This window comes from Entelurus aequoreus, linkage group LG07 (assembly GCF_033978785.1).
Source record: "Entelurus aequoreus isolate RoL-2023_Sb linkage group LG07, RoL_Eaeq_v1.1, whole genome shotgun sequence".
NCBI lineage: Eukaryota > Metazoa > Chordata > Actinopteri > Syngnathiformes > Syngnathidae > Entelurus > Entelurus aequoreus.
The window spans coordinates 23,208,715-23,236,562 of NC_084737.1; the positions used below are offsets into that span (position 1 = coordinate 23,208,715).

Below are 27,848 nucleotides of genomic sequence, written 5' to 3' on the forward strand. Positions count from 1 at the left end.
ACCAAATCTGTTATCTGTTTCTTTTGTCAGTTAGTGGGAAGCCTGGCATTGCATGCTGTTAACTAGTGTGTTGTACTCTGGTGTGTAACTTGACACTGCAACTCTGAGTGAGTCTTGCAGATGTGCATCAGTGAGGCGTGTTCTGTGTTTGTTCTTGATGAAGTTCATGTCAGAAAAGGCTGATTCACAAAGATAAGATTTTTCCTCATTGTTTGCGGAACCTTCTTAATCTTTTGGACATATTTTCACAGCAATCTGGCCTTAAGCTCAATTATGATAAATGTAAAATGTGAAGGATCGGAAATCTAAAGGGAACGTCCTTTCGAATGGAATGCAAAGTGCCTGTTTTGTGGACAGATGGACCAGTTAACATACTTGGTGTTGTTGTCCCAGAAAATCTGGAAGATCTAGGCTCAGTAAATTATGATAATCGACTAAGAAAGCTGGACAAAATTATGCAATTATGGAAAGGGAAATCCCTAACCTTGTATGGTAAAATGTCTATTGCCAACTCGTTAATTATTCCTCAATTTATTTATTTGTTTTTGTCATTACCAGCTCCATCACAAAACTTTTTTAAGATTTATGAGCGGAGGGTCTCCGATTTTGTCTGGAACGGCAAACCAGAAAAGATTAAAAGAAAGGTTTTGTACAAAGAGTATGAATATGGGGGCCTGAAACTTGTCAACCTTGAAGCTATGTGTCTGTCTTTAAAAGCATCAATTGTTCCAAAGATGTATTTAAACATTGAGTGGTACACAAATGTCCTGTTGGACAAAAAACATGTACTATATCAAAATAAATTGTATCCTTTTTTACAAGTGATCTCCTCCCAGAGAGTCTGCTGGGAAACATGGCGGGGTTCATAAAGGAAACAATCCACTCATAGTGGTGTTTTCAATTTTATGTGCCAGAAAAAAGAGACGATATTTTGCAGCAGTTAATATGGATGAACTCTAATATTGTAATAGATGGAAAGCCTTTCTTTTGGAAAAATATGTTTGAAAGAGGAATCATTTTTGTCAATGATATTATCAATGAGAATGGTAAAATTATGAAGTATGATGAATTTAGAACTATGTATGGTGATGCTTGCTCAAGCTTTTCATTTTATCAACTAACTGGAGTAATTGGGAAAAGATGGAAACAAATAATTAATTATGGAACTACTAAATTATTACATTGTAAACCTCTAATAAGAAATTCTAGTTGGCAAAAAGGAACTAAAATAAATAGAAAAATATATAATTTTTATTTAATAAAGAAATCTTTGAAGGCTGCCTCATACAACACAAATGTAAAATGGGAGGACTTTTTTGACTGCCCGTTGCCATGGGATGCCATATTCAAACTAATCTATAAAACCACTATCGATGTGCAAAATCGTTATTTTCAAATTAAAATTATTTATAACTTTTTACCCACAGGGAAAATGTTAAAATTATGGAATATGACAGAGTCAGATGATTGCCGATTTTGTTGTCAGGAGCCTGAATCCACCCTGCATTTGTTTTGGTATTGTCATATTGTGTCTTTGTTTTGGGTGGAAGTTGAAAAAATGTGTTTAAGGATTGGTTTGTTTATGAAGCTTAATGTGGTTTCTGTTATTTTAGGAGAGTTCATTGACAATCATGATTTAGTCAATTTAATTATAGTACTCTGTAAAAAGGTTTATTTTTAAGGCCAAAAACAGATATTCACTTAGTATTACTTTCTTTAAAACATTTATTCAGTATTTTCTAACTTTAGAAAGTTACATGGTTGAAAACGATAATGATGCCAAAAAACATTAAAAAAAAGATGATAAGTCCTCAAAGGCTTATTTTGAAAGTATAATTATGTTTATAGATTACATGATATCTGTTGTTGTGTTTCCTAATTTGAGTGACCTGGACATAATCTGGACTGTAAATAAATGCTTATTTTGAAAATGTAATTTTGTTTATAAATTATATGCAATCTGTTGTGTTCCCTAATTTTTTTCTGTGTACATGAATGAAGGTGTGTGTTGCTGAGTCCGACTTGGACATTATCTGGACTTGGCCTGGTTTAAAAAAAACCTTTAAACAAATCTAATTTCATTGACAACCTGGTCTGTTGAAGATAAGGCCCTTTTTTAAAAAATAAAATAAAATAAGATGAATAAATAAAAAACATTTTCTTGGATAAAAAAGAAAGTAAAACAATATAAAAATAATTACATAAAAAATAGTAATTAATGAAAATTTTAGTGGACCAGCAGCCTATACAATCATGTGTGCTTCAGGGACTGTGTCCCTTGCAGATGTGTTGTCTATGTTGTGGGAACCAGAATATTGGTAGTTTTTATTTTTTAGAACAGGCCCGCGGGCGACTCATCTGGTCCTCACGGGCGACCTGGTGCCCGCGGGCACCGCGTTGGTGACCCCTGCAGTAATGTATGTACAGTATAGAAAAGGTACAAATATATACATATTTACACACAAAAAGTTACCTTAGACACTATTTATACTGTTTTAAAAACAGAGGCAGGTAATTGGGCAAAGATAAACTAAAATGGGCTAGTAAGTGACTTTAAAAGGTGATTGTATGCCTTATTATTCTCAGTCACTGCCCAAAAGCTTACTTTTCTGTCTGTAACCAGAATACTCGTAACACTCACTATTCTCTCACATAAATATACACATAACTTGTTCAATTACTTTGGATGTCTTTTTCACAACATACTCAAATATACTGTAGTAGGCAGCTATTTGATTTATAACTTTCAGAGAAAATGGATTAAAATCATGTAATAGGCTTTCAATATACATTTTGATACAAATCATACCACTTTTGTTGCCACTGTGCAGACGCCAGTGTGGGCAAAATACCTCATCTGAGAAAGCAATAGCGTTTGTTCATTGGATGACTTTGGAGCAATACTAACAAATAAGTTATCGATAAATCGATAAACACAACAGTTTTTACCTTTCAATTTTCGAGGAATCACACTGGAAGAAGCGCGCTGAGGGGCGGGACAAAAAGTTTGCTTGCACGCTGTGATTGGGCCGCCAAAATCTGGAGCTGGACATTTAGCCAGTGACGTGCGGTGAGGTTCATGGCTGGTGAGGCACTGAATTCATCACAGTCAGATTTACAAACATATGAACCCTAAAGAGTATCTTATTCACCATTTGATTGGCAGCAGTTAACGGGTTATGTTTAAAAGCTCATACCAGCATTCTTCCCTGCTTGGCACTCAGCATCAAGGGTTGGAATTGGGGGTTAAATCACCAAAAATTATTCCTGGGCGCGGCGCCGCTGCTGCCCACTGCTCCCCTCACCTCCCAGGGGGTGATCAAGGGATGGGTCAAATGTAGAGGACAAATTTAACCACACCTAGTGTGTGTGTGACAATAATTGGTACTTTAACTTAACTTTAACTTTACACATACAAACTGTAGCACACAAAAAAGCACATTTAATAAAAAAAACTTTATTATGGTCTTACCTTTACTTATAAATGAAGTCCATGCGCCGCTGTTGTGCTGGATTAATGCAACCCCACCGTAGAATGCACCCCCTGACGGGAGTGTTTTATCAACTAAAGCCCACACTTAAACTTTCCACGTGCAAGATTTAATCTATTTAAAAAAGTTATTTAATAAGAAGCCAAAAAGTGCAAAAACAATAATGTTCGTGTTGGAGAAGTTGTGAATGAATGAAATATGAAATCCGTGCTGCAGTCTGCAGGTGTACCTAATGGTGTGGCCCTGCAGTCATTCACAACTCCTCCAACACGAACATTATTGTTTTTGCACTTTTTGGCTTCTTATTAAATTACTTTTTTAAATAGATTCAATCTTGCACGTGGAAAGTTTAAGTGTGGGCTTTAGTTGATATAACACTCCCGTCAGGTGGTGCATTCTACGGCGGGGGTGCATTAACCGGCACAAGGAGGCGGGATTACTGCGAGCCTCAGCCAGTGCGTCTTCGCAGCAGTTTTATGATTGCTCAGCACAAGAAATACTTACACACATACAGTTGTTGACAAAATACACTGTACATTATATACCTCAGCTAACTAAACTATTGAAATTTATAATATAATTCATATAGCAATATTTTCTCACTGCACAGCAGGACAGCAGTTAGCCGACTCCGCAATTCATGTTGAGGCACAACTGAGTGACGTGCCTCAACTGGCTGCTGATCACAGCAAGTTTCTTCTCAGTATTTGAACGGCAAATGTGAAAATTCAGCAATTTTGAATAAAAATAATCTAAAACTGGTGAAGTTAAATGGAAAATAACTGTATAGTATAATCACTGGATACATGTAACAATTTAATAATTTTTTTTTCTTTTTACATTTTTTTTCTTTCCATGATGGCACGTGAGGCCCCGCCTCACCTGCCTCCAGTGACTGCACGTCACTGCATTTAGGATAGGCGTTTGGAAAAGTAGACCCAGTTGCGTTATTGGCCACAGAGAGATTGGCTCGGTCTGGTGTGCGTAGGAGCGGGACAAAAACTCATATTCGCGCTGTGATTGGGCAGCCAAAAGATGGAGCTGACATCACCAGTGTGACATCGCAAATGGGACAAATTTCATACAGCTCCTTTGGAGGAAGTATGAAGAAAGGCAAGGTAGTTTCATAAATATCTACACAATGCCTTTACAATTTGATTTCCAATTTTCTGGACTTACGCAGATCCCAAATACACAAAAGAACTTTTCTTACAGAAGGTAAGAAAAGTAGTTTTTTGCACAATGGGCCGCAGTCCCGATATAGCGTTGTCTCTGGCAGCTTCTCTGTTAGATTCCAGTACTGCACGTTACTGCCGAAATTGTTTTCCGCCCTCAAAAGTAACATTCAGGTTCGGGGAGTTTGTTTTTCTCCTGGAGCGTGAGCCCAGGTAGACCCTCCGCCCCCACCTCCCTCAATGCCGCCCCTGTTCTGCAGGCGTGCAAGAGTGTAGTTGCACACTCTTGGAGTCAACATGTGCATAGTAATGTACATAGTGTCATGTTCATAGTGTATACTGCAGTGGTTCTTAACCTTGTTGGAGGTACCGAACCCCACCAGTTTCATATGCGCATTCACTGAACCCTTCTTTAGTGAAAAATAAAATGTGATTTTTTTTTTTTCAAATTCAAGACAAAGTTATATGTTTTTTTTACTGGTGCACAAAATGAACCGTGCATGAACATCACCTTGTTCAAAGAACAACACTAATATAGTGCATGAACTCACAACAAATTACACGCCTGCAAATCAGTGGGACTTCTGCTGTTGCCTTTGAGAGACCAGTTCAGAGATATGCGCCTTGGCAAGTGCCACTCTTATGTCATTTCCACAGCAAAGTCTGTTGTTTTTCTTCGTTTTTATGTCCAGCATCCTCGAAAAGGATTGCCTCGCAAAGATATGTTGTAACAAATGGTATAACAAATTCCGGGGCTTTCTGAGCAATAACTGGATACTTTTCCATTTGTCGACACCAAAACGTTCAATCAATCAATCAATCAATGTTTATTTATATAGCCCTAAATCACAAGTGTCTCAAAGGGCTGCACAAGCCACAACGACATCCTCGGTACAGAGCCCACATACGGGCAAGGAAAAACTCACTCCAGTGGGACGTCGGTGTGAATGACTATGAGAAACCTTGGAGAGGACCGCATATGTGGGTAACCCCCACCCCCTCTAGGGGAGACCGAAAGCAATGGATGTCGAGTGGGTCTGACATAATATTGTGAAAGTCCAGTCCACAGTGGATCCAACACATCAGCGAGAGTCCAGTCCATAGTGGGGCCAGCAGGAAACCGTCCCGAGCGGAGACGGGTCAGTAGCGCAGAGATGTCGCCAACCGATGCACAGGCTAGCGGTCGACCCGGGGTCCCGACTCTGGACAGTCAGCACTTCATCCATGGCCACCGGACCTGTGTAACTCCCCTTCCAGAGGGAGAGGGGAGCAGAGGAGAGAAGAAAAGAAACGGCAGATGAACTGGTCTAAAAAGGGGGTCTATTTAAAGGCTAGAGTATACAAATGAGCCTTAAGATGGGACTTAAATGCTTCTACTGAGGTAGCATCTCTAACTGTTACCGGGAGGGCATTCCAGAGTACTGGAGCCCGAATAGAAAACGCTTTATAGCCCGCAGACTTTTTTTTGGCTCTGGGAATCACTAATAAGCCGGAGTTCTTTGAACGCAGATTTCTTGTCGGGACATACACTACCGTTCAAAAGTTTGGGGTCACATTGAAATGTCCTTATTTTTGAAGGAAAAGCACTGTACTTTTCAATGAAGATATCTTTAAACTAGTCTTAACTTTAAAGAAATGCACTCTATACATTGCTAATGTGGTAAATGACTATTCTAGCTGCAAATGTCTGTTTTTTGGTGCAATATCTACATAGGTGTATAGAGGGCCATTTCCAGCAACTATCACTCCAGTGTTCTAATGGTACAATGTGTTTGCTCATTGGCTCAGAAGGCTAATTGATGATTAGAAAACCCTTGTGCAATCATGTTCACACATCTGAAAACAGTTTAGCTCGTTACAGAAGCTACAAAACTGACCTTCCTTTGAGCAGATTGAGTTTCTGGAGCATCACATTTGTGGGGTCAATTAAACGCTCAAAATGGCCAGAAAAAGAGAACTTTCATCTGAAACTCGACAGTCTATTCTTGTTCTTAGAAATGAAGGCTATTCCACAAAATTGTTTGGGTGACCCCAAACTTTTGAACGGTAGTGTATGGTACAATACAATCGGCGAGATAGGCTGGAGCTAAACCATGTAGTATTTTATACGTAAGTAGTAAAACCTTAAAGTCGCATCTTAAGTGCACAGGAAGCCAGTGCAGGTGAACCAGTATAGGCGTAATATGATCAAACTTTCTTGTTTTTGTCAAAAGTCTGGCAGCCGCATTTTGTACCAACTGTAATCTTTTAATGCTAGACATAGGGAGACCCGAAAATAATACGTTACAGTAATCGAGACGAGACGTAACGAACGCATGAATAATGATCTCAGCGTCGCTAGTGGACAAGATGGAACGAATTTTAGCGATATTACGGAGATGAAAGAAGGCCGTTTTAGTAACACTCTTAATGTGTGACTCAAACGAGAGAGTTGGGTCGAAGATAATACCCAGATTCTTTACCGAGTTGCCTTGTGTAATTGTTTGGTTGTCAAATGTTAAGGTGGTATTATTAAATAGATGTCGGTGTCTAGCAGGACCGATAATCAGCATTTCCGTTTTCTTAGCGTTGAGTTGCAAAAAGTTAGCGGACATCCATTGTTTGATTTCATTAAGACACGCCTCCAGCTGACGACAATCCGGCGTGTTGGTCAGCTTTAGGGGCATGTATAGTTAGGTGTCATCAGCATAACAGTGAAAGCTAACACCGTATATGCGTATGATGTCACCTAGCGGCAGCATGTAAATACTACAGAGTGCAGGGCCAAGAACCGAACCCTGGGGAACTCCGCACGTTACCTTGACATAGTCCGAGGTCACATTGTTATGGGAGACACACTGCATCCTGTCAGTAAGATAAGAGTTAAACCACAACAAGGCTAAGTCTGACATACCAACACGTGTTTTGATACGCTCTAATAAAATATTATGACCGACGGTATCGAAAGTGGCGCTAAGATCAAGTAGCAGCAACACAGATGACGCATCAGAATCCATCGTTAGCAACATATCATTAGTCATTTTTGCGAGGGCTGTCTCCGTAGAGGGATTTGCCCTGAAACCGGATTGAAAAGGTTCACAGAGATTGTTAGTCACTAAGTGTTCATTTAGCTGCTGTGCAACAATTTTTTCGAGAATTTTCGAAATAAACGGAAGGTGGGAGACCGGTCGGTAGTTTACCATGAGGTCAGGATCGAGGTTAGGTCTTTTGAGCAGAGGATGAATAACCGCTTTTTTGAATGCTAGGGGAACCGTGCCGGAGGAAAGTGATACGTTTATAATATTTAAGTTGAGAGCTTTGTTGTTCTGAAGAGTTGCTGTTGAACCTGGCTCTGCTGAATTTCAATGATTTCGTTGGGGATATTCATCATTGACATTTGCTGTCTCACCCATGCCGGATATGACTCTCTTGTAGGGAAATATCAGTTGATTCCAGACACATCTCATCGCTCACATGTGCTCCACTGGATGCTCAAGGAGTTTTTGCATTTGCTCAAGCATATGGAAAATTAGAGGGAACATTGTTTGGGGGTATCCATAATATGCCGAGAGGGAGACGTTTTTATTTACAAGATGAGTCGGGTATGTCTTGATGGTGGAGGCTCCGCCGAACCCCTGAGGCCGACTCACCGAACCCCTAGGGTTCGATCGAACCCAGGTTAAGAACCACTGGTATACTGTTAACACGGACCACTTGTACAGGAAAGGACAGAGCAGGCTGTACTTCCTGAGGAGGCTGTGTTCCTTCAACATCTGTAAAAAACTCTTGTGGATGTACACTACCAGTCTGTGGTTGCCATTGTTCTGTACTACATCGTAGTGTGCTGGGGGGGGCAGTATATCTAAGGACAGCTCCAGACTGGAGAAACTGATCAGGCGGGCCGGTTCTACGATCGGAATAAAACTGGACCCACTGGTGACGGTGGCTGAGAAGAGGACTGTGGAAAAACTAGTGAGCATCCTGGATGATGCCTGTCAGCCTGTGCATACCGTTATCAGTAGCCAGAGGAGCCTGTTCAGTGCTAGACTGCTTCATCCCAAGTGCAGGACTAATAGACTAAAAAATTCCTTTGTCCCACACGCCATTAGACTGTACAACTCCTCTCTAGGGGGGAAGGGGGTACTAGGATGACAGGGGATGCAAAACAATAAAAGTGCAATACTTTTTCATAACATGGTCACTACTGCCTAGTTTCTCTTGTTATATTCTTATTTTACTGTTATATTTGTATTCTCATTGTTGCTTTTTATTTTTATTCTTATTGTAATATTTTTCTGTTTTGTTTCCATTTATACCCCCATTATTTACTTTTTACTAAAAAGTTAAATTCGATACCAATTCTGTACACTGCTGTTGGAATTGTAATTTTCCTGAGGGAACTCTCCTGAAGGAATCAATAAAGTACTATCTATCTATCTATCTATCTATCTATCTATCTATCTATCTATCTATCTATCTATCTATCTATCTATCTATCTATCTATCTATCTATCTATCTATCTATCTATCTATCTATCTATCTATCTATCTATCTATCTATCTATCTATCTATCTATCTATCTATCTATCTATCTATACCCCCCATTTTTTGTATATATTGTTTTATGTCACCTGATATGTGTACTGTGTATATGTACATACTTTAAAAACAATTTTTAACATAATTTTTTATATACATTTTACAGGTTATATATATTTTATTATTGAATGTATCAAATGTGATGAATATTAAATGGACCACAATGAAAACAAGCCTTTTGGCTTTTTGTGCCATCCGTTTGCCTTTTTAAAGCATTACACGGATTGAATTCTGTGAGATGTCAATAAACTTCTCAATCAATCAATAGTGCTGCTAAAGAAATGGAAGTTGGGATCCAAAGCCATGAATATACACCGTTGGAGTGTTTGGAGGAAGTAATGATGTGTGCAATGAAGTGTCAGTACTGACATCCTCCTTGTTTGTCTGTTTGTGCTTTCTCTCCATGTTCCCATCCAGTTTGGGAGAACAGAGGTGATAGACAACACGCTAAACCCCGACTTTGTCAGGAAGTACATCCTGGACTACTTCTTTGAGGAGAAACAGAACCTGCGCTTTGACGTGTGAGTTTTCCCCGCTTTGATCAGGTCCTCTGAGGACACACCAAGGTGTTCGTGTTCCACATATATGCCAGTGCTCCAAATCTTCCCTTTTTTTATAAACCACAAGCTCAAACTCACCCCTCCACCCCTCCACTCCTTCATCTCCTCATTCCCCGCTTCCTCTAACCTGACTTATTTTCCCGTCTTCTGGCTTCCCACCCTCGTCTCCGGATCGTCTCTCTCCTGAGGAATTATTCATTGGCACTGTGTCTCTATAGATGGGTGTAAGGGTGATACATATTTCATACCAAGTTTTATCTTTAATCTCCCAGCTGCTAGAGCAAACCATGTCTTCTAAAATTCGCCTTGACACGCGTGCTCTGCTTTTCCACACACATCTCCCTTTTTGTCCCAGTGAGCGGGTCAGAAAGGTGCAGTTTCATTTTGAGATCTCCGAGAATCAAATCAGGGCCGTTGGTGCACTTCACCTTCCTACAGAAACTCGAAGAGATGTGTTTCGAAAAGTCCTTTCTTTTGCTTCACCTCATGCATGAAGTGGACTGTCTGGTCTCCTGGGTGTTTTATTCTCTTATAGAATTCATTTGCATGCTATCTGTGGATTTGGACAGCAGGGAGTCTATCCCTTCACAATTACAGCGACTCATTTACATCTCTTTTATCACGGAGGAGCGAGCCAAGGCCTTCTGGAGTTTAATTACTTTTACATTAACTTTGACTGGCAGATGCGTGAAACTTCAACTTCTCTAGTTTATTGTCAACAATGGTTGTTATTTGTATAATAAAAACACCTGACGTGGAACGCTTCCATGGTCGCACAAAACTTTGGGATTCCGACCACTGTCTTCCTTTACGTCATGTGAGACTTTAGCATCAGCGGGTGTCAAAAGATGAACTGTTTGTTTTGCTTTTTCTTTGGCGTTTGCTTCTTTGCAACATGTATTCCGGCATCATTATAGGATGTTAAGAAATATACACCACTGTCCCACATTTTTAAAGGAAAAGTGCACTTTTTCCAGGTTTTTTTCCATCATTCACAATCCTTATGTGAGACAAGAACACAAATCTTTCCCTTTTCTATGCGTTCTAAATAGTGAAAACTGCGAGCGCTAATTGACTAACCCAGTGTTTTTCAACCACTGTGCCGCGGCACACTAGTGTGCTGTGAGATACAGTCTGGTGTGATGGGGGATTACGTCATTTCACCTAATTGGGTAAAAAATATATTTTGCAAACCAGTAATTATAATCCGCAAATGTGCCGTTGTTGAGTGTCTGTGCTGTCTAGAGCTTGGCAGAGTAACCGTATTATACTCTTCCATATCAGTAGGTGGCAAACGGTAGCTAATGGTTTTGTCGTGATCACAATATGCAGACGAGAGCTGGAGGCAGCATGCAGATCAAAAGGTATCTAACGTTTAAACCAGGGGTCTCAAACTCAATTTACCTGGGGGCCACTGGATGCAGAAACTGGGTGAGGCTGGGCTGCAAGAAAAGATTTCTTAAAAAAATCTAACATGCACTTTTTAATGAATTCACCTTCTTTGAATGGCTATCCCGCCCTAGCAACATACTTGCCAACCCTCTCGATTTTTCCGGGAGATTCCCAAATTTCAGTGCCCCTCCCGACAATCTCCTGGGGCAACCATTCTCCCGGATTTGTCCCGATTTTCACCCGGACAACAATATTAAGGGTGTGCCGTGATAGCACTGCCTTTAACGTCTTCTACAACCTGTCGTCGCGTCCGCTTATTCACCATACAAACAGCGTGCCGGCCCAGTCACATGTTGCATGCGGCTTCTACAGACACACGTAAGTGACTGCAAGACATACTTGATCAACAGCCATACAGGTCACACTGAGGGTAGCCGTATAAACAACTTTAACACTGTTACAAATATGCGCCACACTGTGAACCCACACCAAACAAGAATGACAAACACATTTCGGGAGAACATCCGCACCGTAACACAACATAAACACAACAGAACAAATACCCAGAACACCTTGCAGCCCTAACTCTTCCGGACTACAATATACACCCCCGCTACCACCAAACACCGCCCCCCCAACCCCGCCCACCTCAACCGACGCACAGAGTGGTCGGAGGGAGGGTTTGGTGGTAGCGGGGGTGTATATTGTAGCCCGGAAGAGTTAGGGCTGCATGGGATTCTGGGTATTTGTTCTGTTGTGTTTATGTTGTGTTACGGTGCGGATGTTCTCCCGAAATGTGTTTGTCATTCTTGTTTGGTGTGGGTTCACAGTGTGGCGCATATTTGTAACGGTGTTAAAGTTGTTTATACGGTCACCCTCAGTGTGACCTGTGTGGCTGTTAATCAAGTATGTCTTGCAGTCACTTACGTGTGTGTAATACAACATGTGACTGGGCCGGCACGCTGTTTGTACAGGTTGTAGAGGGCGCTAAAGGCAGTGCCATCACGGCACTTCCTTAATATTGTTGTTTGGGTGAAAGTCGGCAGACATTCGAGAGAATGGTTGCCCTGAAATTCGGGAGTCTCCCGGAAAAATCGGGAGGGTTGGCAAGTATGACGCTGTCAAGCGCCATTCATATAAAACTTGCGGGCCGCACTAACATTAGATTTTCATATTAAGGTGCGGGTCGCAAAATAACGTCTCACGGGCCGCAATTGGCCCGCGGGCCGCGTGTCTGAGACCCCTGGTTTAAGTAAAAAATTAACAGAAGGCGAGTGCCGCTAAGAAAAGGCATTGAAGCTTAGGGATGGCTTTGCAGAATGAAACTAAAACTGAACTGGCTACAAAGTAAACAAAAACAGAATGCTGGACAACAGCAAAGACTTACAGCGTGTGGAGCAGAGAAGGCGTCCACAAAGTACATCCGTACATGACATGACAATCAGCAATGTCCCCACAAAGAAGGATAGCAACAACTTAAATATTCTTGATTGCTAAAACACAGCAGGGGTGGAGAATAGCGCTCAGGGAAGAAATGAAACTGCTACAGGAAAATACCAATAAAACAGGAAAAGCTACCAAAAGACAAGAACTAAAACACTACACACAGGAAAAGACCAAAAACCTCAAAATAAGTCACGGCGTGATGTGACAGGTCGTGACAGTACACCTACTTTGAGACAAGAGCTATATTGATGCCTGCTTGGTTATGATTTAAATTAATATCCAACAATTGCGAGAACAACTTTTTACCGTCAATATCGGCTGCTGAGTTTAATTTTTTATGTTTTCTGCTGGTGGTGTGCCTATGCATTTTTTCAATGAAAAAAATGTGCCTTGGCTCAAAAAAGGTTGAAAAACACTGGACTAACAATTCAGGTAATGGGAATTGGTCTATTCCGCCTATAAAGCTCTCTAAAAAACTCCCCAAACCTCCAACAATCAATACATGTCCATGCGCTAAATTAGTCTGATTCCTCAAATAGTTGACCTCTAAATAAGCCTCCTACAGCCCATGGAAACACCTTCATCCAGGGGTGTCAAACTCGTTTTAGCTCATGGGCCACATGGAGGAAAATCTGTGCCTACGCGGGCCACACTATTAAAATCATGGCATTAAAACTAAAAAATAAAGACAACTTCAGAGTGTTTTCGTTGTCTTACTTTGGCCAAAAATAGAACAAACACATTCTGAAAATATTACAATAATAATATAGAATATAGGTCCCTGGGACCCCATTTTGAAGATTCCTAGCGCCAACACTGATGGAGTATTGGTGCATGCAAAACAGCAGGAGGCGGCTGTGGCCTGCGGTCCGGTTCTAATACTAATCAAATATCAAATAGATAATTAATTCGCGGGCTGCATCTGGTACGCGAGCCATGACTTTGACACCCCTGTCTTAATCTAACCGTGTTCGGTTTTTTAAAAAGTAGGACTAAAACACCTTGATTATGCGATTGAAAACCAGATCCCTCCAGTAGGCGTGTGCCGCCGCAGGGACCCTTCGTATCGGGCATGCGCCAGTATCAACGCGCGGAATATAAATAAAAACAAAAGACAACAATTGGATATATAGAGGAGACTGTTTATTTGCTTCACAAATTAAAAAAACGTAACATTTTGAAGTGCATCAATGGGAGAAAAAACCGAAAGCAACTCTGAGAACTTCTTGGTCGTAGTGTCGTGTCCGTAACGCAATCCAAGATCACTTCTTGATGGAGTCTGCTATTTAACATCTGCATAGCCATTAGAGACGTAATATTTGTCATCTGTGCCAATATTACAGCGGACACAAGAACTGGGCTTGAGTGTTGAATATATCTGGTTTTGGTGTGACGTCATAGGTCAACCGGAAAAGCAATGCATTTATCCCGGCTAAAAGTAAATACGTGCCGCCAGTGTATGGGGTGGGACTCACATGGTGTTTGACCAAGAGTCGCATTAGAGAGAGTGCATGGACTCTGGGACTTCACATGTTAGTTACCGTGAATTGATTAACGTGGACCCCGACTTAAACAAGTTGAAAAACTTATTCGGGTGTTACCATTTAGTAGTCAATTGTACAGAATATGTACTGTACTGTGTAAACCAGGGGTCACCAACCTTTTTGAAACCAAGAGCTATTTCTTGGGTACTGATTAATGCGAAGGGCTACCAGTTTGATACACACTTAAATAAATTGCCAGAAATAGCCAATTTGCTCAATTTACCTTTAACTCTGTTATTATTAATAATTAATGATATTTACACTTAATTGAACGGTTTAAAAGAGGAGAAAACACTAAAAAAAATATAATTACATTTTGAAACATAGTTTATCTTCAATTTCGACTCTTTAAAATTCAAAATTCAACCGAAAAAAAGAAGAGAAAAACATAAAAAAAAGAATTTATGGAACATCATTAGTAATTTTTCCTGATTAAGATTAATTTTTAGAATTTTGATGACATGTTTTAAATAGGTTAAAATCCAATCTGCACTTTGTTAGAATATATAACAAATTGGACCAAGCTATATTTCTAACAAAGACAAATCATTATTTCTTCTAGATTTTCCAGAACAAAAATTTTAAAAGAAACTCAAAAGACTTTGAAATAAGATTTAAATTTGATTCTACAGATTTTCTAGATTTGCCAGAATAATTTTTTTGAATTTTAATCATAATAAGTTTGAAGAAATATTTCACAAATATTCTTCGTCGAAAAAACAGAAGCTAAAATGAAGAATTAAATTTAAATGTATGTATTATTCTTAACAATAAAAAATAAAAAAATTACTTGAACATTTATTTAAATTGTCAGGAAAGAAGAGGAAGGAATTTAAAAGGTAAAAAGGTATATGTGTTTAAAAATCCTAAAATAATTTCTAAGGTTGTATTTTTTCTCTAAAATTGTCTTTCTGAAAGTTATAAGAAGCAAAGTAAAAAAAAAAAAAGAATTTATTTAAACAAGTGAAGACCAAGTCTTTAAAATATTTTCTTGGATTTTCAAATTCTATTTGAGTTTTGTCTCTCTTAGAATTAAAAATGTCGGGCAAAGCGAGACCAGCTTGGTAGTAAATAAATAAAATTTAAAAAATAGAGGCAGCTCACTGGTAAATGCCTCTATTTGAGCTATTTTTAGAACAGGCCGGCGGGCTACTCATCTGGTCCTTACGGGCTACCTGGTGCCCGCGGGCACCGCGTTGGTGACCCCTGGTGTAAACTGTACTGTTTCATATAATGTATTCTCTTCCTTTGCAATCTACTAATAAAAGTTTCAATCAATCAATGAAAGTAGGAAAATACAGAAACCCGAACTATTTGAGTAATCAGACTAATTTAGTGCATGGAAATGTAGTGACTGCGTTATTTACAAGTAGTAACAGGCACATTTATGATAACTTGTAGTATTTACATTATCATGGTAATTTATTATCGGAACCTATTTCCTGGGTGCATTGATTTCACAGAGCGCGTAGCAACGAACGTTACTTCCGTCAACAGCAACAACAGCATAGAAAGCACGTTTTGTGTTTGCAACCACTAATCATGTCAGACTTTGAGAGTCTTGGAGCGTTATCATGTAGCACTAGTGCCAATGGTTTCATGGACAACATAAAAACCTAACAAAACAGTGAATTACAATTTCCGTTCTCACTGGGTTGCCGACTGATGGGACGGTTGTACTTTTCAGCAAGAGACTTGTGCTCTCCTTGAGCCAGTGAATTGAAAATAGCCCCAAGGTAAAAAAATGCTGAGAGCAAATGAGTATCTCTTGCTGAGGTCTTCCAAGCGATGATGTTGGTCCGAATTTTATGCAAAGTGTGTGGAATTTCCAACTTGATCAACTTCTCGGCTTGGTGCTACAACCTTCTACTGTACAGGGGAGAGGCATAATTTACGATATAAACTAGCGGTAACTTTTCAAACTCAAAAATTATACAGCAGCAACAAGAGCAGCTAAAGTTAGCATTGCCTCTCGATAGTGGCCAGAAGAGCACTGTGACTGAGGCGCTGGGAGCAAGGCAGTAGTTCCTCGGCATTAGTTCTTACAATAACAATGTCGCTACACCTTGGTTGGTATTTACGACATGTAAATGGAGCATTGTTGGTGATTTTTAGATGCTTTTTAGAGCACTTCATAGGCGAAAAATGTGAACTCCCAGTACCCAAATTGTTAGCCGACTCTTGCTAGCAGTTTTTACTATCTAGAACTCACAAAAAAGGCAAAAGCGCGTGTTATTTTCTCAAATTGTGGATCTTTCAGAAAGAGTATTTTATTGTGTTTGTCAGTAATTAAAGGGGAACTGTAACTTTTTATTTTTTATTTTGCGCATCATTCAAAATCCCCATGTAAGACCATAACTCATAGGTCTTTCTTTTTTTATGCATTCTAATTTGTAAAATACGGCAAGTACAAGGTGGCTAACAATGTAGCTCATGGGAGTCATCTTTTGCGCCCTCTGAAAAACATCCAAAAAAACGCTAAAAATACTCCATTTAAATGTCACAACCTGCATATTAACCAAGTTTTTGCGAGACTTTTTCTTATAAGTGAGGAACTATTTTGAGCGGAACCGTGATCACAGAGAGGTAACTCACTTATGCAGCTATTGACATGATGAGCTAGTAAGCTCATACATCGCCTCTGAGTTAGTCAAAGTTATGTTTAAATTATAAATCATGTCTCTCACTTGGATAGTAGAAGATTGTGGCCAAAAACCATGAAGTTGGTCAACATTGACATTCAACTTGACCCAAACATCTTGAAAAAGAGACAAAATGACGCTCATTTGAGCCCATCTTTTTTAAGCCTAGTGAAGATTATGATTAATTATTTAGATAAAACACATTTCACATAGAATGATTCAAATTGTACATGCCAAAACAATGCAAAATACATACTATTAATAAATGAAGGGGATAAATGAACATTTAATATCACTTTTACCTTTATTGAAGAATGACTGCGAAGACTGCGAAGAGGGAGGGAGGAAGGGAAGAGCCACACAGACGTCACATTGTACTACAAGTTCTTTCTTAAATTCAATAGTGTTTCTCACCTTCTTTATCAAAGTGCTGGAACTTGCAACTTTCTCGATACAACGTTCGTCAAAAAGCATGTTGTTTCAACGTTGTGTTTGTCTTGTAGTATATTGGTTGGGAAATGACCACATTTCAAGGGTCAAATCAACGTCAGAACCCAACATAGGTTTAACGTCGTCAAAGAGCATGTCGTTTCAACGTTGTGTTTGAGTTGTTTAACGTCACAACCTAATTCAACAAGAGCTCAACGTTGTTTTAATGTCTTGTGTCTGCTGAGAATGCAGCTGGGATAGGCTCCGGCACCCCCAGCCACCACAAGAGGGACATGCGGTAGAAAATGGATGGAGGATTTTTAAATGATAAATAAATGGGTTATACTTGTATAGCACTTTTCTACCTTCAAGGTACTCAATGCGCTTTGACAGTATTTCCACATTCACTTATTCACACACACATTCACACACTGATGGCGGGAGCTGCCATGCAAGGCGCTAACTAGCAGCCATCAGGAGCAAGGGTGAAGTGTTTTGCCCAAGGACACAACGGACGTGACTAGGATGGTAGAAGGTGGGGATTGAACGCCAGTAACCAGCAACCCTCCGATTGCTGGCACGGCCACTCTACCAACTTCGCCACGCCGTCCCTTATATAATGCTACATAATACATCTGGAAACGGTGTTTTCATTGCAAGATGTCCACAATTGTGTTTTTTTTTAATTTTAGATTAATGGAAAATAGTCTGCTTCAAACTTTTTGTAGGGTATTTTTCTAAAAAAACATGACCAAAATGCTGAAGACTTTATAGTAATCACTGCTCTTGGTGTGATTCCAGGTATGATGTTGACTCTAAAAGTCCTGATCTGGCCAAACATGTGAGTAAAGCCCCTTTACTGTGAACTTGGGAGTTTAAGTGGACGTTGTAGCCCTTAATGTCGCTCATCTTCGTACGCGCATGTCTCTGACTGTTTGATTCTATGAAAATCAAAGCTGATGGCATCCAAGCCCTAAACAGCGTAAACTTGGCTTAATTTCAAAAAGAAGAATTATTTTGATTTTCCTTTCACCTAATTCTTATGGAGGTATACTAAGCAAAGTTACATTTGCATCACACATGATTATCAAAGCATTTCAGCATATTATCTTTTCAATTTTCATTTTGCAGGAATCCATATAAGCTATTCTAAATTCATTGTATTTAGGCAATAAGGAAGTAATCCTTTAATTTACCCTGAAATGCTGGGAATTACAATGCACTTTTTTTTAAAAATTTGCATAGTACCAAACACCTCATTACTTGTGATGCTTGTGCCACTGCGCTGATTTAACTGTTATGTTGTGCTTTTAAAAGCCGCCATGCTGTAAAAACAGAAGGCTGCTCAAAGCCTTTTTGCCTTCGCTGCTCCACTCGCTGTCCTCTTGTGGCTTTCTTTTTCATTTTCCTCACACTTTACCCCCTCTACATTACGCCGAGCTGCTCTTCCACAAATCCACCTTTTGCTCTCCGTATTTTTGGTTTGCACTTGGTTTGATGACGCCGTGACTATTTGAGTGGTGTGCCTTCTGTTCCATGATATGCTCTGTTGTGTCACTGCTGCTGCCCGGTCTCTCTCTCTCTCTCTCTCTCTTCCCTCCTTCTTCACTTCGGAAAAAGGCAAGCGACTTTAACGTACGTGTCTGCCTCAGATGTCCTAACCTGTGACTGCATAATGCTTATAATGATGCTCAACTCCTCACCAACTCCCCTTCTTACTCCCCCGACCCATCTGAACACACCCACCATTTACCCCAACCTGTGCCTCTCTCCATCACACTTATTGTCCCCCTCATGGCAGGACTTCCTGGGGCAGGTCTACTGTACACTTGGGGAGATTGTGGGCTCACCTGCGAGTCGCTTGGAGAAGCCTTTGGGGTGAGTTGCCTCTTTATGTCACCTTTGGTTAATTTCTGTTTACATTGGGCTGCATTTCCATATCAAATATGTACAATCCCACTTCTAAGCAAGCCTTCGTTTGTCTCCTGGTTGTAAAAATAGGCTGCACCTTGACACGGTGCTACAATAGGACGGGGATTCATAAGGCCCCATTCGATTAACTGACACATGACACGTGACAAATTTGGACCGTGCACAATCTACTTTAGCCGCCAGATGGCAGTACAATATTGAATATTTAAAACCTTTTTTTTCTGGCAATTCCAACTTTGACCATAGTTAGGCCATGTCCCCACAAACACAGGTTCTTAAAGGCCTACTGAAACCCACTACTACCGACCACGCAGTCTGATAGTTTATATATCAATGATGAAATCTTAACATTATAACACATGCCAATACGGCCGGGTTAACTTATAAAGTGACATTTTAAATTTGCCGCTAAACTTCCGGTTCGAAACGCCTCTGAGGATGACGTATGCGCGTGACGTAGACCGGCGAACACGGGTATGCCTTCCACATTGAAGCCAATACGAAAAAGCTCTGTTTTCATTTCATAATTCCACAGTATTCTGGACATCTGTGTTCGTGAATCTGTTGCAATCATGTTCATTGCATTATGGAGAAGGAAGCCGAGCAAGCAAAGAAGAAAGTTGTCGGTGCGAAATGGACGTATTTTTCGAACGTAGTCAGCCCCAACAGTACACAGCCGGCGCTTCTTTGTTTACATTCCCGAAAGATGCAGTCAAGATGGAAGAACTCGGATAACAGAGACTCTAACCAGGAGGACTTTTGACTTGGATACACAGACGCCTGTAGAGAACTGGGACAACACAGACTCTTACCAGGATTACTTTGATTTGGATGACAAAGACGCAGACGTGCTACTGTGAGTATGCAGCTTTGGCTTTTTTTTGCGTATGTACGTAACTTTTAAAAAATATATAAGCTTTATGAACCTTGGGTTAGGTGAACGGTCTTTTGGGCTGAGTGATTGTGTGTGTTGATCATGTGTTTGAATTGTGGAGCTAGGAGCTAGCAGAGGAGCTAAAAGCTAGCATAACACGTACCGTACCGTACGTGCGCGTCACGTACGTAACTTTTTAAAAATATATAAGCTTTATGAACCTTGGGTTAGGTGAACGGTCTTTTGGGCTGAGTGATTGTGTGTGTTGATCAGGTGTTTGAATTGTATTGGCGTGTTCTATGGAGCTAGGAGCTAGCAGAGGAGCTAGGAGCTAGCAGAGGAGCTAGGAGCTAGCATAACAAACACGCAGGTGTTTTTATGCATGATTAATTTGTGGCATATTAAATATAAGCCTGGTTGTGTTGTGGCTAATAGAGTATATATATGTCTTGTGTTTATTTACTGTTGTAGTCATTCCCAGCTGAATATCAGGTCACCCCCGGCTCTCACAGCATCTTCCCTATCTGAATAGCTTCAACTCCCCACTAGTCCTTCACTTGCACTTTACTCATCCACAAATCTTTCATCCTCGCTCAAATTAATGGGGAAATTGTCGCTTTCTCGGTCCGAATCTCTCTCACTTCATGCGGCCATCATTGTAAACAATAGGGAACTTTGCGTATATGTTCAACTGACTACGTCACGCTACTTCCGGTAGGTGCAAGCCTTTTTTTTTATCAGATACCAAAAGTTGCAATCTTTATCGTCGTTGTTCTATACTAAATCCTTTCAGCAAAAATATGGCAATATCGCGAAATGATCAAGTATGACACATAGAATAGATCTGCTATCCCCGTTTAAATAAAAACAATTCATTTCAGTAGGCCTTTAATAAGCGAGTAGAAGTCTCTATTGGGTGGGTTCCCCTGGGACCGACAGAATCCTTGTGAGCTCGGGTGCAGGGTTCAACAAGTCTTTTATTTTTTTGTTTACGTTGAGCAATGTTCGGGGCTGTCTCGCTCGCGGCCTCCTGCTCCCTCGTGTGTGTCTGCTTCCTCCTCCTCATGGCCTCGGACGCTGCTGATAAAAGAGACAGGTGATTAGATAACCAGCCCTAGCTGGCAATCCACTCACCAGTCAGCCGGGCTTCGAAGCTGGGCCATACACACTCCCTTCCGCAGGAGGCGCGCCGACCACGCCCTCCCTCCACAAAGCGCATACTTATCTCTCACATGCAGACGCATTCTTTTGTTTTTAAAGATGCAGACTACTTTTGCAAACGCTAGCCAAAGTGTAGAGATCCCAAACTCTCCGCTTAGCGTATGCGTGTACACGGTACAAACGGAGACTTGTGATGACGTCACGGTTGTGCGCTGTCATTTCCAAGCTCAACAACACTGCTTTGCTGGCTTTAAACACACTATAAGGCAGGGGTGGGCAATTAATTTTTACCGGGGGCCGCATGAGCAACCCGAGCACTGCTGGAGGGCCACATCGACAATATTTCAATTAAATTTTGCTCAATATTATTTTTGATATATATCGTAAGATAAATAATAATAATAATTAATAATAATAGTAATACTTCAACATAGTGTATGTAACAGCATTCCATGACTAATATAAATAAATTAACATTAATAATAAATGACAGTAAAATAAGCACACGTATGACTGAGGAGTCATAGTGTAACTTTGTGTGATGTTTGAGTTGTCCGACTTTTTGTGTGGCCATAAACGCACCAGTGGTTTAGTGGTATGCGTGTTGGTGACAGATGACAAGTTGGTTTTGGCCTGGTTTGTACGGCAGAAAATGCCTAGTTTTTCGAGATAGAAGTGTTTTACTTATGTTTTTGGTGTGGTTATGGCCGAATATAAACAGTTTTGCTCAATAAAGTGATCGATATAATTCCTGGCCTCGAAGCATCTCGATAGACGTTACAATAATTGAACGGTGTTCAATTGAACGGTGTTGACGAACACCGTTAGGGCCGCTTGTTGTCACTGTCACTCAAAGTTGCATTGCAAAATTACATAGAATAAATATGTTTATTTTGTTTAGAATTCAGATGGGATTTGATTTGGTGCGCGGCATATATTTGCTGCGCGCAGCAGACGCTTGAGCAGTGCGCAATTGCGCAGGCACGCACCTTAGAGGGAACGTTGCATGGCAGTCCATGTCTTGTTGGAAACACGCCATTCTTCATCAACTTTTCTCTTTTTAGCGTCTCGGGTGTAAACCGTGCATCACTTGTCGCTGCATGTGCACCTTCACTCGCAGGTTACACACGGACACACGCCCATAAATAATAATTTTCAAAATAAAAGCAGCACAGTTGTATTGCGCGCACGACATAGATGTTTTTTCAACTTTATTTTGTAATTAATGATTGCAGCTGTTCACATTCACTCACAATCACGCACACGCATACGTCCACACGGAAGTAATACAAATAACGATTTTCAAAACAAAAGCAGCACCGTTGTATTGCACACTCGACATAGATACTTTTTAAAATTTATTTTGTAATTTATAATTGGCCTCACGCGGGCCGGACAGGGACGCACAAAGGGCCGGATGCGGCCCGCGGGCCGCAGAATGCCCAGGTCTGCTATAAGGGGACCTAATGTACATTTGAACGTAAACATGCTGCTCTTTTCACTCAACATTAATAAAAAGACACATCAAAATGGGCTCTGCGACACTCCCGCCGGCGCTAATGACAGTCCGCTGTTTTGGATATGATCGCTGTGGAACCTCCACCTGATGGGACAACTTTGACAAGCAAGACTTTTTGCTCTGTGTCATAAGAAAGGTGCAACATTATCTTATGTTTTTAGTCCTTGTTTAACGACAAATCATGAAGTTCACTTACGTGTCTAGTTTCCATTTTTGGAGATGGAGCCAAGACGTGACCAAGTAACTAAAAAAAAAACATAACGTAGCGTCCTCCTTGTAGTGTGTACTGATGTTAAAGACAATATACACTTCATTACACATGTACCATATCACTATATCCATGAATAAATGCTATATAATTCCATGAGAGTTTTGCAGCGGCACACGCACGTCCGTGCACTTTATATTGGCACTTAAACATGCAAAATGGTTTTCTTGGCTCGTTGGTGAGGGCTGACTTTAGAAAAAATGTACACTTCACTGTACATGTAATACATCACCATGTTGCTGAACATGTTATAATTCTATGAGTGTTGGCTTTCAGCAGCACAGGCGTGCAGTCGCTCTTTAAGAATGTTCCCAGGGCTCTGTGTACGTGCAGGCTGGTTTCAAAGATAATGTACATGTCAAAGTACGTCTAAAGCAGTCTTTTTCAACCACTGTGCCGCGGCACACTAGAGATACAGTCCGGTGTGCTGTGGGAGATTATGCAGTTTCACCTATTTGGGTTAGAAATAGTTTTTGCAAACCAGTAATTATAATCTGCAAATAATGCGCACTAAATTAGTTTTGCTTGCAATTTCGTTGTGCAATGTACAATGACAACAAATATATATTGTATTCTATTCTATGTGCCGTTGTTGAGTGTCGGTGCTGTTTAGAGCTCGGCAGAGTAACCATGTTATTCTCCTCAATATCAGTAGGTGGCAGCTGGTAGCTAATTATTTTTGTAGATGTCGGGAACACGTCGTGTGAGACGATAATGGTTTGTCTTGATCACAATTTGCAGACGACAACGGGAGGGTGCAGGTAAAAAGGTATCTAATGCTTAAAACACAAATAAACAAAAGGTGAGTCCCCCTAAGAAAAGGCATTGAAGCTTAGGGATGACTATGCCGAACGAAACTAAAACTGAACTGGCGACAAAGTAAACAAAAACAGAATGCTGGACGACAGCAAAGACTTACGGCGTCCACAAAGTACATCTGTACATGACATGACAACAATGTCCACACAAGAAAAGATAGCAACAACTTGAATATTCTTGATTGCTAAAACAAAGCAGGTGCGAAGAATAGCGCTCAAAGGAAGAAATGCAACTGCAACAGGAAAATACCAAAAAAACAGGAAAAGCCACCAAAATAGGAGCGAAAACAAGAACTAAAAAACTATGCACGGGAGCACAACCAAAAAAACTCAAAATAAGTCACGTCGGGATGTAACAGGTTGTGACTATGAAACAAGAGCTATAGTGATGCATAGTTGGTTATGGTTTAAATTCAAATCCAACAATTGCGACAACGACTTTTTGTTGTCTACTGAGTTTCATTTCTTAATGATTTCTGCCGGTGGTGTGCCTCTGGATTTTTTCAATGAAAAAAATGCGCCTTGGTTCAAAAAAGGTTGAAAATCACTGTTCTAAAGTATATCAAAATAAACATAATAATGCCACCAAGTCAGCTATTGCTGCTTTTTTCAGGCTTCTGTGTTTGTGTGTAGACAGTGACAGTTCTGAAACTACACTTGTGTGGATGGAGATTGTTTTAACCCCAAATATATGTTTTTGAAACATGGCCTTCGTTGCTATGTAGAGTGGAGCTTGACATTAATTTCAGCAGACTGCATCGCAAAATGATTAACCCAACTCCTTACCATGAATTGATTAACGTGGAGCCCAACTTTAAACAAGTTGAAAAACTTATTCGGGTGTTACCATTTAGTGGTCAATTGTACGGAATATGTACTGTACTGTGCAATCTACTTATAAAAGTTTCAATCAATCAATCAATCAATCAATCATCCTCTCACGTGAGATTGATTGAAACTTTTATTAGTAGGTTGCACAGTGAAGTACATATTCCGTACAATTGACCACTAAATGGTAACACCCGAATACGTTTTTCAACTTGTTTAAGTCGGGGTCCACTTAAATTGATTCATGAGACAGATACTGTATATACCATCAAATATATACTAACATCATAATACAGTCATCACACAAGATAAGATAAGATCCACCAAGGAATTGGGCCGTACGAATCCCAACACATTGGTTGACAAAGACTTAGCACTACCAGGTTATAACAGTTCTATGCCATGCTGGCCCGCATTCAGACTGCTGCACTCATTTGGGCCACTGTCAACCGTGCCAGTTAGGTGTACATTGGTACACCATGAGGCGCTCACACTTGTCAAACAACATTTAATTTTTTGGTGTCGAACATGATATGAATTGCAAAGTGTGAGTGCACCCTAGAAGTCAAATAAAAAGGACAATTTCAGATGGATAACGTCAGTGTACAATGAAGGTCAGAATGATTCATATGCTACTGTAGCCTAATTGTTAAATGAAGTGAATTTCCTACCCCTAACATTGCAGAGTATTTTGAGGAAATGTCATATTTCGCACAATTCTAAATGCTCCTGGTAAATGTTAGCACATCCAACTGTTGCAACATCGTTATTTTGACTAGTAATCAAAGTAATTTATTTTCCGTACGTTCCAACGCCGTTATTGATGCGTTCACTGTAAGGTGGCACACTACTTTTGATGGGTTTGTACGTCAACAAGACAGAGTCAAGAGCACAACAAGTTCACAGACACGATCTCTGAACACATTCACTCCCCGCAAACTTGTTTTTGTGAAGTGAAGTGAATTATATTTATATAGCGCTTTTTCTCTAGTGACTCAAAGCGCTTCACATAGTGAAACCCAATATCTAAGTTACATTTAAACCAGTGTGGGTGGCACTGGGAGCAGGTGGGTAAAGTGTCTTGCCCAAGGACACAACGGCAGTGACTAGGATGGCGGGAGTGGGGATCGAACCTGCAACCCTCAAGTTGCTGGCACGGCCGCTGTACCAACCGAGCTATACCCCCCATTTGAGCTAATGCTGCACTCGCTGAGACTTGGCAACAGGCATCGCCATTTAAAGGCACATTCTCACACACTCTGCTCTCATGAAATGTCACTCAACTACATACAACAGATTTTTTATTTTTTTTCAAAGTAACACCTTAATTACTTTTCTTGGTAATTAATCACATATAATAAAAAGTAATTCTGTTATTAATTTAGTTGGGAATGTAACTATAACAAATTACTTTTTACTGAGTATAATGGACTATAAATGTACACTGTTGGATACATGGACAGTGGTCCTTCAGCTTTTGTTGGTAATTTGTTTCAAAAGTTCCGAAAGAGACCAACTCGCATGTAAACTGAAACAATTTTTTCCCCCATCCGAAAAAAATCTAGTTAGTCCATCTCAAACACCCACAAATATGAACAAAAAGCACATTTTATAGAGAATAAGTAAATCCATCCATCCATTTTCTACCGCTTGTCCTGTTCGGGGCCGCGAGGGGTGCTGGAGCCTATCTCAGCTGCTTCGGGCGGAAGGCGGGGTACACCCTGGACAAGTCGCCACCTCATCACAGGGCCTATAGTTTATCTGCAAATGATAAATATATACTGATCAATGAACATTTAACATCACCTTTACCTTTATTTAGGACACTTGTTGGCAAAGATGGCAATGAGCTTTATGAGTTCTTTCTTGAATTCAAGATGCTTTATTGGTCAATGCATTGAAAACATACAACGACATTTGTTTACAGTCAACCATCCAAGAAACAGAAATGCAATATGACATGGGATAGGCAGGACAGGAGGGCTGATGGGTCCCCACATGGTTGGCGCCCCGTAAAAGATGGAAAAGAGAAAAACAAGAGGAGAGAGAAGAGAGTAAAACAACACTACGGATATATGCTCCTGTAGGGACTGCAGTTCGGGACTAGGAAAGAAAACTTTAGCAAATATAAGCACAGGCCTCAAATTTTTACTTTTTGAGGTCAAGGCAAGTGTTGCCTTAAATAAGTTGCCATATCTTAGGGCACCAAGGCAAGTTGGAAGGGCACCAAGGGAAACTATATTTTCTTTCGAGGCAGGGGCTCAAAGCATGCATATATATATATATATATATATATATATATATATATATATGTATATAATTTTGTTTTATTTTTTATTTTTTATTCATACACATTTATCCGGGGGCATGTGCCCAGTTGTTTCCCCCCTTTCCCTCAAAAAAATGAATAAAACACACACACACACACACACACACACACACACACACACACACACACACACACACACACACACACACACACACACACACACACACACACACACACACACACAGTATCCATCCATCCATTTTCTACCGCTTGTCCCTTTTGGGGTTGCGGGGGGTCGCTGGAGCCTATCTCAGCTGCATTCGGGCGGAAGACAGGGTACACCCTGGACAAGTCGCCACCTCATCACAGACACACACAGTATATAATATACAAATAATCAAATGTCAATCAATTGAAAAAGATGGTATCATATACTGCATGACCTAACTTGTAGTAAACTTTAGTAAAGTTGTGTATAAATGAATATATAAAACGTCATGCAATTTTTATTCCATTATTGTTTACATCAGTGACTTATGTTCAACGTTTACAAAAAAATAAACAAATCCACGTGTGTTACACACATGGTCGTTGACAGCCACAAATCAAAATAAACATTCACGATACAGCACATAAACAACATTGACAAGTCTACAAATGCTGAGTTTCGAGTGCAAACGAGCGACTAATTTAGCACTCCATTTAAGCTGTGACATTAACCTACCTGAAGAAGTTGTGTAGCTTGCTAAATTTTTTTCCCAACAGCCTGTAATTGTGTTTTATTTTTTTGATTCGTTCATTACTCTGCATTTTGAGAGCTGACTGACATAAAATTCACTGAACACCCGACATGTTCCAGACCCTGATGCAACTAGTGTACCTCTCTGAAAATCTCGGAACAACTCGGCTGTTCTCGTTGTC

The 27,848-nt window shown here is 40.2% G+C and overlaps 1 protein-coding gene across 3 annotated transcripts in view; it reads left to right on the top strand.

Annotated features, from left to right (window-relative positions):
• The window catches only part of cpne5a (copine Va), a 232,922-nt gene that overhangs the window by 51,235 nt on the left and 153,839 nt on the right, over positions 1-27,848 (top strand). For 2 of the 3 annotated variants that reach the window (XM_062052928.1, XM_062052930.1), the window contains exons 4-7: positions 9,663-9,766; positions 18,060-18,099; positions 18,879-18,893; positions 19,060-19,136. In XM_062052928.1, the coding sequence (XP_061908912.1) occupies positions 9,663-9,766; positions 18,060-18,099; positions 18,879-18,893; positions 19,060-19,136 (236 nt within the window). The remainder of the gene's footprint in view (positions 1-9,662; positions 9,767-18,059; positions 18,100-18,878; positions 18,894-19,059; positions 19,137-27,848) is intronic. The other variant, XM_062052929.1, reaches the window with a different exon arrangement.